Below are 18,285 nucleotides of genomic sequence, written 5' to 3'. Positions count from 1 at the left end.
GATGAGCCAGTCTACCAGATAGGGGTGCACCAACACTCACTCACTCCCTCAGGGCAGCCGCTACCAATACCATCACCCATATGAAGGTTCGAGGAGCAGTGGCTAGCCCGAAGGGGAGGGCCAAAAACTGAAAATGCTTACCCAGCACCTTGAACCAGAGAAACTTCTGGTGGTCCTGACAAATTGGGGATGTGCAGGTAGGCCTCGGTGAGATACAGAGATGCCAAAAACTCTCCTTTTCGGGCCATCCAAATCATAGTACGCAAGGTCTCCATCCGGAAACACGGCACCTTCAAACTCCGATTCACCTTTTGCAGGTCCAATATGGGGCAAAAGGTGCCCTCTCTTTTGGAACTACAAAATAAATGGAGTACCTTCCTTGCCCTTGTTCAGACAGCGGGATCGGGATATAGCCTCTAAGCTTATCAGTCTTTGGAGCATCTCCTCTGTCGCCATACCCTTGTTTCGGGAAAGACAGTATGACTCCTGAAAGACCTACCTGAGTGGGTGAGAGAACTCTTAAGGCGTAATCTTCCCTGACAATCTCCAGAACCCACTGATTGGAGGTAATCTTGATCCACTCCTCGTAAAAGCGAGACACCCTGTCTCAGATCGCTGACTGAGCGGAGTGGACTGGTCTGACTTCATTGGGAAGATTTGTTTCTGCCCGCTCCCTGAGCGGGTCTGCCTCTGTAAGGCTTTCCCGCACCCCAAAAGGACTGCTGTCTACCCGAGGACTGCCTCAGCACTGAGTTCCCTGGGCCCCTCCCTGAGCGAAACCGGGGTTGGGAGGAAAAAGACTTCTTCGATGTTTTCTTATCCTCCGGTAGCCTGTTGCCTTTTGTTTCTCCAAGGGATTTCATAAGCTGGTCAAGATCCTCCTCGAACAGAAGCTTGTCTTTGAAAGGAAGGTTACATAACTGAGGTTTGGATGACAAAGCCGCAGACCAATTATGCAGCCACAAAAGTCTTCTTGCCGCCACCACGCAACCATGCTCCGTGCCGTGGTGCGCACTAGATCATACAAGGCACCACTTAAGTGACTCCCACCTCCAGAGGGCCGCCTGGGCAGGGGTTAGCGTTCCCGAGGACGTTTGCTCCTGTGGTTTTTTAATCTAATATAGACAGGCCCTCTGCATCAGGCTGGCACAGACTGCAGCGCGGAGAGCTAGCGCTGACACCTCATACACCCGCTTAAGCTGAACCTCCAATTTGCGGTCATGAACATCCTTCATGGCAGCAGCACCGGCTACCAGGATTGTGGTCTTTTTTTTGTGATTGCTGACACAGCGGCATCCACCTTCGGTGTTTTGAGGCAATCCAAATGCTCCTGCAGCAAGGGATAAAGGTTTGCCATCACTCTCCCCATCTTCGAGCCAGTGTCCGGGGAGCCCCACTCTTGGCTATTCAGCTTCTGGATCTTCTTTGGGATGGGGAAAGGTGCTGGGTGGCCTCCACAGGCCGTCCAGAACTGGATTGACACCCTCGCTATCTGTTTCCTCCAGGGAGAGCTTCACCCCCAATTCCTCCAAAACCTGGGGAATAAGAGGCCACAGCTCCTCCTTCTTGAAAAGGTGGACCATAATAGGATCATCGCCCTCCGCCTCAGGCCTCTCACTCATGGTCTGATCTTCCCTAGGCCCATCTGGATCTGGGGGCTGCGTCTCATCGGTCTACATCCAGATCCATCGCTAGAGAGGAATCGCCCTCACTCTGAGGGTCATCGGAGTTCTCAAGATCTCATAGGTCTGAGGCAGCGCATGCAGGACGGGATCCTCAAGGCTGAATAAGGGTCTTCTGAGGCCTCTTGATGGAATCTGAGGGGCTGTCCTTGAACCTCCACTTTCCTGCTTCCCGAGCCAGGAAAGCCTCTTGCATTAGGAGGACTAATTCGGGAGAAAATCCCCTTGGCGCCCCCCCCCCCCCCCCCCCCCCCGAGGACTCCTCTGGACTACTGGGGCCCAACTCAGCCGCCGCCTCCTTGTGCTGCTGAATCATGGCGGGGGGGGGGGGGGGTGTGTGGAGATCCCTGGATGCTCGAAACGACTGTGCCCCCTTATTCAGGTCCCCTTCTGCTGAAGAAGAACTGTGCCCCTGGGACCCTCCTGTGGGCCCTGATGACCGCAAAGCCCTCTGAGGCCTATAATTTTTGGCAGAGCAACCCCCCCCCCCCCCCCAACGCACAAACTGTGCAGAGAGAGGGAATTAAGATAAGCAGACCAAACGCCACAGGCCCAACAGGCCTCTACATGCGGCTTGTCTGCCATTGGGGCCTAATCCCGCCCACAAGCAGGGAAAATGGAAATCACGGAGGAAGGGGCTGTCGCCGCAAGGCTAAGGAATAGAGCCCATTGTAGCGAAGTTCCTGCTGGCGTGCGAAACAAAGTCCAGCAGCAGCGGGAATCGCATGCACGGACTGCCACCCCCAGATATTTCCGGGTCTGGCCGCTTTCGGCACTGCCGTGCAGGCCACTTGTCAGGCTGCTCAGCTCTCCACCTGTGCTCAAAAGACTGAGCTCCTTTTTTTTTTTTTTTTTTTTAACTTGCATAGAAACAGAGAAATGGCAGCAGAAGAAGACCAAATGGTCCATCCAGTCTGCCCAGCAAGCTTTCATGCTTTTTTTTCATACTTTTCTGTTACTCTTGTCCCTTTAAATAACTTTTTTGGTTCTATTTCCCTTCCACCCCCACCATCGTAGATAGCAGAGCTGGAGCTGCATCTGAGTGAAGTATCCAGCTAATTGGTTTGGGGTAGTAACCGCTGTAATAAGCCAGCTTCTCCCACACTTGTTTATCCAGCCTGTGAATTCAGTCTTTGTTGGTTGTTTGAATATAAATCCTCCTCTCATTCCCCCTGCCGTTGAAGCAGTGGGCTGCGCTGGATATGTATTCTAAGTGAAGTATCAGGCTTGATTTGGGGTAGTAACCGCCGTAACAAGCAAGCCACACCCATGCTTATTTGTTTTACCCAGACTATGTAATTCAGTCCTTGTTGGTATATGTCTGAATATAAAACATCTTTTCTTCATTCCCCCTGCCATTGAAGCAGAGAGCTATGCTGGATATGCATTGAAAGTGAAGTATCAGGAATTTTTGGTTTGGGGTAGTAACTGTCGAAACAAGCAAGCTACTCCCCTGCTTTTATGTGGATGCAAATCCTTTTTTCCACATTTCCTCTTGCCGTTTAAGCATAGAGCAATGTTGGAGTCGCATTAACCATGTGAATGTTTATTGAATAAGGATATTCATCTCCAGGTAGTAGCCATCATTCCCGCAAGTCACCCCCATGCCTCTTCTCTTCATTCACATCCTCTAGACTTTATTGATCCACAGTATTTATCCCATGCCCCTTTGAAATCCTTCACAGTTTTGGTCTTCACCACTTCCTACGGAAGGGCGTTCCAGACATCCACCACCCTCTCCGTGAAGAAATACTTCCTGATATTGGTTCTGAGTCTTCCTCCCTGGAGTTTTAAATCGTGACCCCTGGTTCTGCTGATTTTTTTTTTTTGCAACGGAAAAGGTTTGTCATTGTCTTTGGATCATTAAAACCTTTCAGGTATCTGAAAGTCTGTATCATATCACCCCTGCTCCTCCTTTCCTCCAGGGTGTACATATTTAGATTCTTCAATCTCTCCTCATAAGTCATTTGATGAAGACCCTCCACTTTTTTGGTCACCCTTCTCTGGACCGCCTCCATCCTGCAAAGGAAAAAAAAAACCCAAAAGGGGAATACTACTCTGAAGCCAAAACGGGCAGGAAGGGACTTCAGGAGCCACTGAGGGAACCAGTCCCCTGGCTATCTGTGGCCTTGGGGGTCTCGGGCTAAAATTGCCTGGCTTGACCTAAGGGATGTTCCTCAACAGAAACCTGGCACCTTGGAAAGCACCAAATCTCCAGAACTCCAGATCACTTAGGACTGCAGGTTTGCACCTCTTAACATCTGCTGGAGGGACAGAAATACTGAGGGACTGCAGGTGGTGCACTCAGATAAGTAGCAGTGTCCCAAAATGTTGTCCTCTGCCTCCATCTGCTGGTAGGGATAAATAAACCCACTTTTCTGGACTGATCTGGGTATGTTCAAGAATCGCCATTTCTCTGTGGGCTTTTTCTTTAGGACTAACTATGTCCCAAAGCACTGGCTTTCTCACCAGTAACACGGCAAAATGTTACAATATTGCAACTCCTTGAGTAGACTGGGGAACCTGCAGTACAAGTTTCATTTTGGAACTAATGCAGCAAGGTTAACATTCAGTTCTGGCTAACACAAAGGAAGCTTCCCACTGCAAGGTACTGTAAAATCTAATCCAATAAGAATATCTCTTACAGGTCAACTTAAGAGTTTGTAAAGGAAGGTAGTCCTCGTTGAAAAAGATAGGGTTCACAGCAAAGCAGGAAATCAATGGAACACACACCCATTCCCTGTACGTACCCGGATCAGTACAGACAGTGGGTTATGTCCCCCTTCCAGCAGGTGGAGTCAGAGCAAAACTCAAAGGCTGGCCTCTTATAAGCTGGAGTGCCCTCTCTGTCCCTTCAGTATTTCTCTGACTCCAGCAGGTGAAAGGTAGCAGTCCCTTCGGCCCTCCATTTAACTTACAAAGGGAAACTTTTCTTTTTCCTTCTTATTTCTCTTGAAGTATTTCTTTCTTGGATGGATCTCTTTAATTAAAAAAAGAGAACTTTATAACAAATTTTACTCAGCAAATTTTCAGGGATTCACTCCCTCAGTTCTAGGCTCCAAATTGCAAGGGGAGCCAGTGGTTCTTTTCCTTTCTTTCTGGGGGTAAGTGCTGTTCTTTTTTTTTTTTTTTTTAATTACTTTCAGGTCCAGCTTTTTCTTCTGGAGTGAGTTCAAGGGCTCAGGGGTTCACACTGGTGGTCCAGCCTCTCCCCAACCCTCAACATAGTGCCCTGCCCTGAGAGGTCGTTGCCTCAGGGCAGTGTTTCCAGAGAAGCGTTATTCCTCTGGTTTTTTTTCAGGCTTCTAAGCTTTGTCGTTCTGCTAGCGGATGCCTGCTTCCCGCTCCAATCAGCCTGCAGTCGGCGGGCTCTGCCTAGCAGCCATGCTGCGCCCGTCTCGTTGCTGTGCCTGTAGAGATCCAGGTTCGCGGCTCTCCAGGGAGGGTATTTGCGTGAGATGTCTCCCCAGCGGGGAGGGTCCCTCAAGAGCAGCTGGGCGGCTTCATTCGTGCTCGCAGGCCATTTTGGATTCCCTGCCGCCAGCTCCCGCACAGCCAGGCCCTGACTTGGACCTCGATTTTCCACAGGACCTCTCTCCAGTAACGGACCCGGAGCCACAGCCTCCTTCAGCACAGCCTGTGGGAAACCCCACCCCGGCATTTGCTCCGTCGGGGCCCTCCCCCTGGTCCTTCTTCCACTGATTTCATTTTATTGTTACATAGTGCATATTTGGCCAGCATGAGCCACCAGCAGGGCTCTGCTGCAGGACCTCTACCTCCCAAAGTAATTCATTGGTCAGATCCAGGCTGTGGTCAGCCTTCTGGATCCCAGGATGACGTGGGGATTGCCCAACTGGGGGGTACGCTAGGAGCCAGTCAGCCCCCGGCCCTCCCTGGAGTAGGGGGACATTAGCCAGCTCCCAGGATACGGGTCGTACCACCTGTATCCGCTCCGGATGATCCAGATACGGATGACCTTTCTTCTCCCATGCAAGTGGAAGGGGATGACCCAAGAGTCCTACATCTCTTTCAAAGGGATGAGTTGGACCCCCTAATTCCTCACGTTCTAGCCAAACTGGACATAGATACCCCACAGGACCCTCCTGCTCCTACTGCATCGTCCTGGAAGGGCGACCTGCTCCTCGCCGGTCTGCGCTCACCTTCTTGAACTTTCCCTTTCCATCCAATGCTACTGCAACTGTTGACTAGAGAATGGGATTCGCCAGAGTCTTCTCTCAAGGTGGGCAGAGCTATGGAGAAGCTCTACCCTCTACCTGAAGAGTACTTGGAGCTCCTGAGGGTCCCCAAAGTGGATGCGTCTGTGTCGGCGGTTACGAAACGCACCACGATTCCGGTTACAGGCAGAACGGCCCTAAAAGATCTGCAGGACCGTAAGTTGGAAGTCTTCCTCAAACTGATTTTTTAGGTGTCTTCTCTGGGGATCCAGGCTGCCACCTGCAGTTCTCTCATACAGCGAGCAGGGCTTCGTTGGGTACAGCAACTGCTCGGCGCCCAGGATTTGCCGCCCGAGGAAGCGCAGCAGGCTGAGTGCCTGGAAGCAGTCATGGCATATGGGGCGGATGCTCTTTATGACCACCTTCTGGTCCTTGCCAGGTCCATGGTTTCAGTGGTCTCAGCCAGGCTGCTCCTTTGGCTTCGCAACTGGTCGGCAGATTCATCTTCCAAGGCACAATTGGGATAGTTTCCTTTTAAAAGAAAACTGCTTTTTGGTGAGGACTTGATACAGCTCATCAAGTCCTTCGGGGAGAACAAATTCCATAAGCTGCCAGAAGATCGGCCAAGAACCTTTTGGACCTTCAGCTCTTCCTTATCTCGCTTCCGTGGGCAACGACGGTTTCATCAGACCAGGCCTCCTGCTCTCAGTCCTGGTCTCATCCCTTTCGTGGCTGAAGAACAGTTTGAGACAACCTCCCTCATGGGGCTCCTGCCAAGTCTTCCCAATGAAGGCTTGCCGACCCACTCTTCCATTCCCAGGATAGGCGGCCGCCTGTCTTTATTCTACGAGGAGTGGGTCAAGATCACCTCGGATCAATGGGTCTTGGACATTCTACGACATGGCTACGCTTTGGAGTTTGCTCGACCCCCCCCCCCCCCCCCCCCCCCCCTCAGGGACAGGTTCCTCTTCTTCCCCTGCGGAAGCCTTCAGAAGCAGGCCATGGTCCCACAGACGCTTGACCGCCTCTTGGCCCTCGGGTCCATTCTCCCATGGCCACTGAGGGAACAAGGATTAGGCCATTGTTCCGTCTACTTTGTGGTTCCCAAGAAAGAAGGCTCCTTTCTTCCCATCCTGGATCTCAAGCTGGTCAACAGGGCTCTCAAGGTGCCTCACTTTCGTATGGAGACCTTACGGTCAGTCGTGGCGGCGGTGCACTGCGGGGAGTTCCTGGCCTCCTTGGACCTGACAGAGGCATATCTTCAAAGCACATCAATGCTTCCTGCGTTTCAAGGTCCTTGGCCAGCATTTCCAGTTCCAGGCCCTACCGTTCGGGTTGGCGACAGCTCCCCCGCACCTTCACCAAGATCATGGTAGTGGTGGCAGCTGCTCTACATCGGGAAGGAATCTTAGTCCATCCCTACCTGGACGACTGGCTCACTCGGGCGAAGTCAAAAGAACTGTCTTCAAGCGGTAGAACGAGTCTTGCACCTTCTCCGCTTCCTCTGCTGGGTCGTCAATTTCCCCAAAAGCAACCTTACTCCTTCTCAGACCCTAGACTTCTTAGGAGTACGCTTCGCTACCAATGCCGGGAAAGTCTTCCTGCGCCAGGATCGGACTCAGTCTCTTCTAATGCAGGTCCAGCGTTTCCGGACCCTCCAACTTCCCACCACGTGGGATTACCTCCAAGTCCTAGGCACTATGGCTTCTACTATAGATTTAGTGCCGTGGGCTTTTGCGCATATGCGCCCCCTACAGAGGGCGTTACTCTCCCGCTGGAAGCGGTATCTCAGGATTTTCAAGCCCTACTTCTGCTGCCTGACATAGCCAGCCGCAGCCTGGGCTGGTGGCTCAGCCTCGACCACTTGCTGAAGGGAGTGGATCTGGAGGTCCCACAGTGGGTGATCGTCACAATGGATGCGAGCCTCTCTGATTGGGGAGCAGTGTGCCAGCGGCAGTTGGCTCAGGGAGTTTGGACGTCATTCCAGGCCTCATGGCCGATCAACCGACTGGAGACCAGAGCGGTCCTTCTCGGCCTGCAGCGATTCCTCCCTTTGGTTCATCGTCAAGCGGTGCGGATCCTCTCCAACGATGCACCCACGGTGGCATACATCAATCGCCAAGGAGGGACGAGGAGCCAACATGTCGTGCGGGAAGCGGACAAACTGATGGCGTGGGCGGAGCTGCACCTTACTTGCCTCGCTGTGTCCCACATAGCCAGGGTCGACGACGTTCAGGCGGACTTCCTAAGCCGACAACGCATAGATCCAGGCGAGTGGGAGCCCTCAGAGGAACCAGTGTCGCTCCTCTTCAACACATGGGAAGCCCCATACCTGGACTTGATGGCGACCCTCCGGAACGCGAAGGCTCCCCGCTTCTTCAGCCACTGACGAGAACACGGTGCAGAGGGCGTGGATGCTCTTGTCCTTCCCTGGCCACAAAATCTCCTCCTCTATGTATTCCCGTCATGGCCCCTGGTGGGCAAGGTGCTGCGCATATTAGAGCTTCATCAGGGGCCTGTCATTCTAGTGGCCCCGGAATGGCCTCGAAGACCATGGTTTGCAGACCTCGTCAACCTAGCGGTCAACGGTCCTCTCCGCCTTGGACACCTACTGAACCTTCTGCGCCAAGGGCCAGTATTTTTAGACCGGGCAGATCGCTTCTGTCTTGCGGCATGGATTTTGAATGGCGGAGGTTGAGGAGACATGGCTATCCAGAAGCAATCATCTCCATGCTCCTCAACGGGCGAAAGATGTCCACCTCCATTTCCTATGTCCGGATCTGGAAAGTGTTTGAGGCTTGGTGCGCTTCCATGGACATCTCTCCACGCCGGGCTTCCATTGCACATGTTTTGTCTTTCCTACAGCGTGGCGTGGACAAGGGTTTGGCATACAATTCCCTGCGGGTTCAGGTTGCAGCACTTGGGGCTCTGGTTCGTCATCAGGAGACAGCTCCTCTTTCTGCACATCCGGATATTGTCCTATTTTTGAAAGGAGTAAAGCATGTCAGGCCACTGATTCACCCCCTTTGTCCTTCATGGAGTCTCAACTTGGTCCTTTGGGTGCTCACCAGCCCGCCAATTGAGCCTTTGCGGAGCGCATCTCAAGGATCTCACCCTCAAAGCAGCCTTCCTTGTGTCCATTTGTTCAGCGCGCCGGATCTGAGTTACAGGCTCTATCCTGCAGAGAACCTTTTCTCCGTTTTACGGACTCCGGGGTGTCCCTGTCCACAGTGTCCTCCTTCTTGCCTAAAGTGGTTTCGCTTTTTCATCTGAATCAGTCGGTGGAACTTCCTTCGCCACCTAGGATCGGCTGGACCTTTGGAAACTGGATGTCAAACTGGTTCTTATTCATTATCTGGAGGTCACCAATGAGTTTCGCTTATTGGACCACTTGTTTGTTCTCTGGAGCGGTCCCAGGCGAGGCCATCAGGCGTCCAAAACCACGATCACGCGCTGGTTGAAGGATGCCATTTCCTCAGCGTATATTGGTGTCGGCCGTCGCCCTCCGGAAGACATCAAGGCTCATTCGCTCCGTGCTCAAGCAACCTCCTGGGCTGAGAGTCGATCTGTCTCGCCGCAGGAGATATGCAACGATTTCCATATAGCAGCTCTACATATCTTTGCACGACACTATCGCTTGAATCTGCAACCTCCTGGGTTTTGCTCCTTTGGAGCCCAGGTCCTTCGAGCAGGGCTATCCGGGGCCCACCCTACGTAGGGAAGCTTTGGTACATCCCACTGTCTGGACTGATCCAGGTTCGTGCAAGGAAAAGAAAATTATTCCTTACCTGCTAATTTTCGTTCCTGTAGTACCACGGATCAGTCCAGACTCCCACCCTCAGATTCATGGGTTTGGGATAGCAGTTCTCCTTACCAGCATCTGTTTTCCTATATGCTCTCTGCTGTTACTACTGTTCTTATCAGTTGGTTCACGTTGCAAGTTTTTTGCCTGTTGGCATGTTTCTTCCAAATTTTGTTGTGGTTCATAAGTTGAGTCTTTTATACCGATTCCTTGATCCATCCAAACGTTTTCTCTTGCTTTGATATTCTTAATACTGAAGGGACAGAGAGAGCGCTCCAGCTTATAAGAGGCCAGCCTTTGAGTTTTGCTCTGACTCCACTTGCTGGAAGGGGGACATAACACACTGTCTGGATTGATCCGTGGTACTACAGGAACGAAAATTAGCAGGTAAGGAATAATTTTCTTTTTTGCCACAATAAGTTTCAACTTTCCATTTAGACAAGGCATGAATTTCAGTTGCTGACTATGAAGGACAGAGGAACTGTAAATCCCTCCAGTGGAAAGATGTAGGGCTGCATTACTGCTAGAAGATTCTTCAGAACAGCACCCTTGGAGGCTGAGCGTAGACTGACTCTGATCTGTTGCATGTCTCCTCTCCAGGCATCAATAACCTCCAGGATGTCTGGGACACCACTGAGGGAGAATGCAATGTGATGCTGGAGTCACGGTTTGAAAAGATGTATGAGAAGATTGATCTGACGCTACTGAACAGGCTCCTGCGTCTCATCGTTGATCACAATATTGCTGATTATATGACAGCAAAAAACAATGTAGTGATAAACTACAAGGTAAAGAAGGCTCAAGACCTCTCCCTGCTGCAAGTTGTTGTTCATATCGTTTGCAAAATTGTTCTGATTAGACAAAATGCTCCAGTGCTAGCTGATAAGATATGAAACTGAATAGGCAAAGTCTTGTAGGGAGGGTCCCTCTGGCAAGAGTGAGACTGGAGGCTCCTCTATGCATTCCAACTGTCAGACATGTTTAACCCACAGCTGGTTTGTCCAGAGGTCTGGAGATTCTGTTATGTATGTGTGTATGTTATCATTCTCTCCATGCTACCACTCTGTCTCCTGTCTTGTCGCTTTCCACGCACCGTAACTTGTCTCTGCCTCTTACAAGTAAACTACATGTTGTCCTTAGTTTGAATAAAGCCAGTGGCCCTTCTTCATTATCAGCTCCTATCATCGCAGTCCAGCACTGCTTGCCACCATCTCTGTGCAGCACACTCATTCAGCCCCTAATCACATTCCCCAGCTGTTCCAAATCTGCTTAGCTTTAGCTGTGGTGACTCAACCAGATCTCCACTTTCTCACAGGACAAGCAGGATGGTAGTCCTCACATATGGGTGACATCACAAGATGGAGCCCAGACACAGAACACTTTTGTCAAAGTTTCTAGAACTTTGACGGGCACCTACTGGGCATGCCCAGCACAGCACCAACCCTGCATCCAGCAGGGGTCCCCCTTCAGTCTCTTTTTCTGCGCAGCAGTAGCCACGTGGGTTAAGGAGCTCTCTACAGATTCCTGACAGGAATTTTTCTCATGGAACTTCTTAAAAAAATTTTTAAAATTCTACCCCATAGGGATTCCCCTATCGATATCCGTACTCCGCGGTCGAAACGTAAGGCTTTACCCTCGTTTGCGGTCGATTCCCATAGAATTTTTCCTGTGGGGCCTACTGGCCATCGACTGCACCAGGGCTAAATTTTGTTGAAGCCATGGTGTCAGGTTTTCGTCGGGGCCCCGATTGTCCTCGGACAGTGTCCATCACAGACCCACATAGAGTTTGTGTATTGTGCTTGGGGTCCGGCCATGATACCCCCACTTGCACCAAATGTGCCCAAATGACACCGAAGGGCCGTAAAGCCCGCTTAGAAAAAATGGAGTTTCTTTTTTATTCAAAACCCCCAACTCCATCGACCACTTCGTCTGAGCCGGTGTCATTGACCTCTCGCCAGCAGTGGGACACCGGTGCTGCCCGACCTGCATCGACTACTCCGAAGGTGTCGACTTTGTCCTCATCGCCTCAGGAGAAAGGACCGAGGGGAACATCGTGAAAAGCGTCAACACCGGCATCGGAAGGCTCAATCCGCTGATCCAGGCAAGCCCTCGGCGTCGACAGAGCCTCCGACAAATCCCGCCCAGAGAAGATCCCATCCTCCTCTGTGACTGGGTCACCGAGGCATTCCCCACCATCATTGGTGCAGGGAGCCGTGACTCCACTTTTACCGGTGGACCCTCCGGCTACGCCTCTATTGCCTCCTACTCTGGAGCTGGGGTTACACGCCCCAAGCTTCCGTGAGGAATTGGATCAGATGATCCAAGAGGCCATTGGGAAAGCACTACAAGGATTCCAGCCTCCATCGGTGCCGGTACCGGTCCCCGAACCAGTCACCAATCCGATTTCCTTGGCGCTCGCACCGCTACTGGGTAGACTGGATGCGTTGATCGGTGCCCTTCCACCGCTGGAACCAAGGACACCGGTATACCCTCTCCCTTCGACACCAATTTCTTTATCATCGGATGGCGAAGAAACACAGATACCCATACCGCCGTCTGGAATTCTGCCACCGTCTCATCCATCAATGTCACCGGTTCCGTCGGCGCCTCCTTCGATGCCGTTGATGCCCAGGCCTGGCCCTTCAGGAATAATGCCGTTTCTTCCCTCTGAAGATCCTCAGGGAGCTGGTGATCAACCTTATGATCCTTGGACTGATGATTCTTCCCAGGATACAGATGATCTCCCTTCACAGCCCTCTCCTCCCGAAGAGAGAAGGCGTTCTCCTCCAGAGGATCTGTCCTTTATTAACTTTATTAAAGAAATGTCTGAGACAATTCCTTCTCAGCTTCAGACAGAAGAGGACTCATGGCACAAGATGCTGGAAGTACTCCAGTTTCTTGATGCCCCTAAGGAAATTATGTCTATTCCTATTCATGAAATCCTAATTGATCTTCTAAAGAGGAATTGGGAGCACCCAGGTTCAGTTCCGTCTGTCAACCGTAAGACAGATGCCACCTATCTGGTTCAGTCAGCTCCTGGGTTTCAAAGATCACAACTGGATCATCACTCTATGGTTGTGGAATCAGCCCAGAAAACGGCACGGCGTTCCAAACCTCATTCCTCCATATCTCCAGGGAAGGAGCAAAAATCCCTCTATGCTTTTGGCAGACAGGTCTTTCATAGCTCAATGCTTCTCTCTCTCATTGCGTCTTACCAGTTATACATGACCCAATATAACAAAAACCTTTTTAAGAGTATCCAGGATTTTGCTGAATCTTTCCCTAACCAGTTCCAGGATGACCTTAATGCTCTGGCTCAAAAAGGCCTGGATGTGGACAAGCATGAGGTCCGTACTGCGTATAATATTTTTGACACTGCCTCTAAGGGTGTACGCAGCGGGGATTATTTATTTTATTTATTTTTAGATTTTTATATACCGGTGTTCCTATATGAAATAAAGATCACATCGGTTTACATTGAAACAGAACATGAAAATTGCCAAAAGGCATTACATAGAACAAGGTTATGAAACAAGAATTAGTGGAAGAAGATTAGTGCAAGAAGGTGGGCCTGGTTGAAATCTTACAACCTGAGACCAGAGGTACAGGATAGATTGGCTGACCTGCCCTGTGCTGGTGACAGTCTCTTTGGAGATAAAATCCAGGAGACTGTGGCGCAACTAAAAGACCACCATGAAACGCTGCGTCAACTTTCCTCAGTGCCTGCTGACTTCTCGTCCACCTCTAAGAGGATATTCAGGCGAGATTCTAAGAGGCCGGCTTACAAACCAAGAAGGTATTATCCTCCGGCTTCCCAAGGGCACCCTTCTAAGCCTTATCAAAAAGGTCAGTCTAGAGAATCCCAACCTCAGAAGGCCCAACCAGCTCCTCAGCCGGGTCTAGCGTCGGGGTTTTGACTCCTTCCTGGAGAGCATATGCCAACCTCCTCTTCCAGCTGTACCGGTTGGCGGCCAACTGTGCCACTTCACCAATATTTGGCACACAGTCACCACCGATCAGTGGGTGCTTGTGGTAGTCATTCAAGGTTACCACCTCAACTTCCTGACTGTACCGGCGGATTCTTCACCTCGGCTGACGTGGGGATTGTCCGACCACTCTCCCCTTTTAGAACAGGAGGTCTCAACCCTCCTACAATCCAAGGCAATAGAACCATTGTCCCTCTCCCAGCAGGGGCAGGGATTCTATTCCCGGTATTTTCTCATCCCAAAAAAGTCAGGTGGTGTTCGTCCAATCCTGAACCTTCGCGCCCTAAGCAAGTTCTGCAAAGGGAGAAGTTCAGGATGGTGACCTTGGGCTCTCTACTTCCTCTGCTACAAAAAGGAGATTGGCTGTGCTCTCTGGATCTCCAAGATGCATACACACACATCTCACTCACTCCATCTCATAGCAAATTCCTGCGATTCCTGGTCTGTCCTCGCCACTTCCAGTACAGAGTTCTACCATTCGGCCTAGCATCTGCTCCATGAGTCTTTACCAAGTGCCTCGTAGTGGTCGCAGCCTTCCTCAGGGGTCAGGGTGTCGATCTACCCTTATCTCGACGATTGGTTGATAAGGGCTCCGACTCAGCAAGCCGCTTTGGCGTCCTTGCGTCTCATTCTACATACCCGGATCTCCCTTGGGTTTCTAATCAACAATCCCAAATCCAAGATAGTTCCATCCCAAACCCTATCCTTTATAGGGGCTGACCTAAACACCTGACAGGCGAAAGCCTTCCTCCCTCAGGATCACGCTTTCACCCTGGCCTCCCATGCACACCATTTACAGGCTCGAGTATCCTCAACTGCTCATCACTTCCTCATACTGCTGGGTCACATGGCGTCTGCGGTGCATGTCACTCCAATGGCGCACCTAGCCATGAGGGTGTAATGCAGTGGACCTTAAAATCCCAGTGAATTCAAGCTTGTCAGCCAATGTCCAGCATTGTTCATGTTACCACACAGCTCTGCCTGTCACTCGCCTGGTGGACACAACACTCCAATCTACTTCAAGGCCTTCCATTTCAGGCTCCAGAACCTCAAATTACCTTGATGACAGATGCCTCCAACCTAGGCTGTTGTGCTCATGTCGGTGATCTACAGTCCCAGGGAACCTGGTCTCCAGAAGAAGCCAAACATCAGATACATTTCCTGGAGCTTTGGGCAATCAGATATGCCCTCAAGGTTTTTCAGGATTGACTTTCGAACAAGGTCATCCTGATTCAAACCGACAATCAGGTAGCAATGTGGTACATCAACAAGCAAGGGGGAACTGGCTTCTACCTCCTGTATCAGGAAGCTGCACAGATATGGGCATGGGCCCTTTCCCACTCTATGTGCCTCACAGCCACCTACTTGCCAGGTGTGGACAATGTGTTGGTGGACAAGTTGAGTCACACCTTTCATCCTCACAAGTGGTCTCTCAACCCCACGGTAACGGACATAATATTCCAACGTTGGAGTTACCCTCACATAGACCTCTTTGCATCAGTCCACAACTGCAAAGTAGAAAACTTCTGCTTTCTCACTCACAGCTACCATTCTCAGCTGAGAGACGCTTTCACCTTCTCATGGGCCAGCGGTCTCCTCTATGCGTACCCTCCACTTCCACTCATATCGAAGACTCTCGTGAAGTTGTGGAGGGACGGGGTGAAATGGTTCCCAATCCTCCAGGACCTCTGTGTGCCAGCACATTCCTCTGGGGAAGGATCTGCTTCTGATAACTCAGAGCGGGTGCCTTCTCCACCCCAGCCTCCAGGCCCTATCCCTGACTGCCTGGATGTTGAAAGGTTAATACTCCAACCTCTTAACCTTTCAGAGTCTGTGTCCCGAGTCCTGGTAGCTTCACGAAAGCCTTCCACGTGAAGGTCTTATCGTTCTAAATGGAAGAGGTTTACGGTCTGGTGCACTTTCATGTCCATAGATCCCTTCACTTGTTCCACGGCGAGGTTTCTGGACTATCTCTGGCACCTGTCAGTCAGGCCTGAAAACGTCCTCCATCAGGGTGCATGTCATTGCGGTAGCCGCAATCCATAAGGGCATGGGGGATGTCGCTATTTCAACACAGCCCTTAGTAATACACTTTATGAGAGGCTTACTCCACTTAAAACCTCCACTGCGTCCTCCGGCCCCTGCTTGGGACCTTAACGTAGTTTTGGGGCGGCTCATGAAATCTCCGTTTGATTCTCTCCACTGTCCTGAACTCAGTTATCTCACCTGGAAAGTAGTTTTTCTTCTCGCTATTACCTCCGCTTGCAGAGTTAGTGAGTTGCAGGCTTTAGTTACCTACCCGCCTTACACTAAAATTCTGCATGACAGGGTAGTGCTCCGCACTCACCCTAAGTTTTTACCAAAGTTAGTATCGGAATTCCACATTAATCAATCCATCATCCTACCTACCTGCTTTCCCAGGCCCCATTGAAACCCAGGAGAACAGACTCGGCATTCCTTGGACTGCAAACGTGCCCTAGCCTTCTATCTAGATCGCGTGTCAGCCCACAGGAAATCCACTCAGTGAGGATGCAGTTTTTCATTTGGCCATAGGCACCACATTGCCTGGCTATGGCTCTGGGGGGATTTGTCAGAATCATATTGTAGATGAGTTGTAGGAGACTAACTGTACTTTTTTCCCCCTTTAGGACATGAATCATACTAACTCATATGGGATTATCCGTGGACTTCAGTTTGCATCCTTCATTGTGCAGTATTATGGGCTGGTGATGGACCTGCTTGTGCTTGGCCTGCACAGAGCCAGTGAGATGGCAGGGCCACCACAGATGCCAAATGACTTTCTCAGTTTCCAAGACATTGCCACGGAGGTAGCTCATCCCATTCGTCTATACTGCAGATATATTGACAGAATCCACATCTTCTTCAGGTACATACTGCCTTCCTCTCCCCTGCTCTTTGAAACTTGGTTTTTTAGTGTATCCCTTTCTGTCTTGCTGTCTGCACGATTTCTGAAGATGATAGAGTAGCAAGACACAAAATGGTAGTTCCTGGACATACCCAGATCAGTCCAGACCAGTGAGTTATGTATTCCCACCAGCAGATGGAGTCAGAGAAACAATTTTGAGGCACTGCTACTTAACCGATAGTGCCACCTGCAGTCTCTCAATATTTCTCTGACTCCAGCAGATGGTAGAGGTGCATACCTGCAGTCTAGGTGCTAGTTTAAAAAAAAAAAAAGAAACAGAGTAGATAATACTAGTTTAGGCAACGGAAGAGCTTCCTGAGGTGTTAGGCACCTTCTTGGGCCATCCCTCAGCTGGATCCAGGAGACCGGGATGGGTTTGGATGCCCCTGCCTGGGTCTAGCCCACAATGTTCCGGAGGGCTTGGTAGCCAGAGGTTCTGGTTCCCTCTGCCCTCCGTGGCTGCTCTCTTGGGCACTACCGTTCCTGCGGGAAAGATTTCCCTTTCTGTGGAGAGAATAAAGTTTAAAAAAAAAGAGGAGCTGTTGTGTCTTCTCAGAGCCAGCTTTTTTCAGGCGAGGTCAAAACGATGGTGAGTCTAGTCCAACGGCTGCTGGCGACTGGTACAGAGGAGAGCAGTGGAGTTTTTGGTGATGGTCGGCAGCCTGGAGCTCTGGGCTTTAGCGATGAGGGGCTTGGGGTTTTCGGGCCCATCTCATGGATGAGGGTCTTGGGGCCTCTTCATTTCCTCGGTGGGGTTGTCAGTGGTGGCGTTTGCGGCCTTCACGCTAGATACCTTGTGCTCAGGGTCCCCGGGCGGTAGACTCGGCGCTTTATTTTTGGATCTGCATGTGCGCCCTAGCAGGAGATGGCCCCCGTGTGCCGTGCACCTTCCTCATGGCACCCAAACCCAAGATGGCTGCTTGCCGTGCATGTGGCAAGGCTTCGGGCCGTCTGGACTCCCACTCCCTCTGCCCCGCATGTAAATCAGGGCAGGAGGGAACTTCGGGTAGTCGACTGGTTACCTGTGGTCTGCACTCTGCCGGGCTGGTGCCGCCTCCCGCAGTGGAAAGCCCTTGGGGCAGCCCAGAGAGTTTGTGTGATTCCCTTCCCCCTCCCCTCTCCCTGATGGGGCTGGGTGCTCTGGGGGGGGGGAGCGTGGGCCCGGGGATGGGCTGCCTCTCTTGGGGGAGGAGGACCCAGGGGAATTTTCCTTTGATTTCATGCTCCTGTTGCACAGATCATATCTGGCCAGGAAGGTGGGGCAAAAAGACCCGCAGGGAGAAGCTTGGAGACCCCTGCTTCTGAGCCCAAAAAGTCTTCCCAGGGCTCTGGGAATCTTCTCCATCGTCTGGGCCTCAGGCGGGTTTCTCCCTTCTCCTTCTTCGGTGTAAGATGATGGTGATGTGGCGGCACCGCAGGGGGACCTGTCTGACCCCCCCCCCCCCCCCCCCCCAGGGAGATCCGGATGCAGCGGATGCTGCTCCTGTTCCTGATTCAGCGGATGATCCCAAGGATGATGATCCGGACGACTTTGACTCCTGAGGGTGACGACCCATGTGTTATACGCCTCTTTAAATGGGTGAAATTATGCCCCTTAATCCCCCAGGTCTTGGAGGAGTTTGGGAGTGAAGGTCTCTCAGGATGAGTCTGATAGTGAGGGAGTGAATCTGGTTGTCAGTGATCTTCGGGGGCCGACGACTGCCTTTCCTTTGCC

General features: G+C 51.4%; 1 protein-coding gene across 1 annotated transcript in view; it reads left to right on the top strand.

Moving 5' to 3' along the window:
- PRPF8 (pre-mRNA processing factor 8) overlaps positions 1-18,285 on the top strand; it is a 162,470-nt gene that overhangs the window by 53,379 nt on the left and 90,806 nt on the right. The window contains exons 19-20 of the mRNA XM_029610882.1: positions 10,260-10,447; positions 16,294-16,532. Of these exons, the coding sequence (XP_029466742.1) occupies positions 10,260-10,447; positions 16,294-16,532 (427 nt within the window). The remainder of the gene's footprint in view (positions 1-10,259; positions 10,448-16,293; positions 16,533-18,285) is intronic.

The sequence above is a fragment of the Rhinatrema bivittatum genome, chromosome 8, assembly GCF_901001135.1.
Source record: "Rhinatrema bivittatum chromosome 8, aRhiBiv1.1, whole genome shotgun sequence".
NCBI lineage: Eukaryota > Metazoa > Chordata > Amphibia > Gymnophiona > Rhinatrematidae > Rhinatrema > Rhinatrema bivittatum.
Note: the sequence above shows the minus strand (reverse complement) of the source record. Positions and strands in the feature narration are given on the sequence as shown.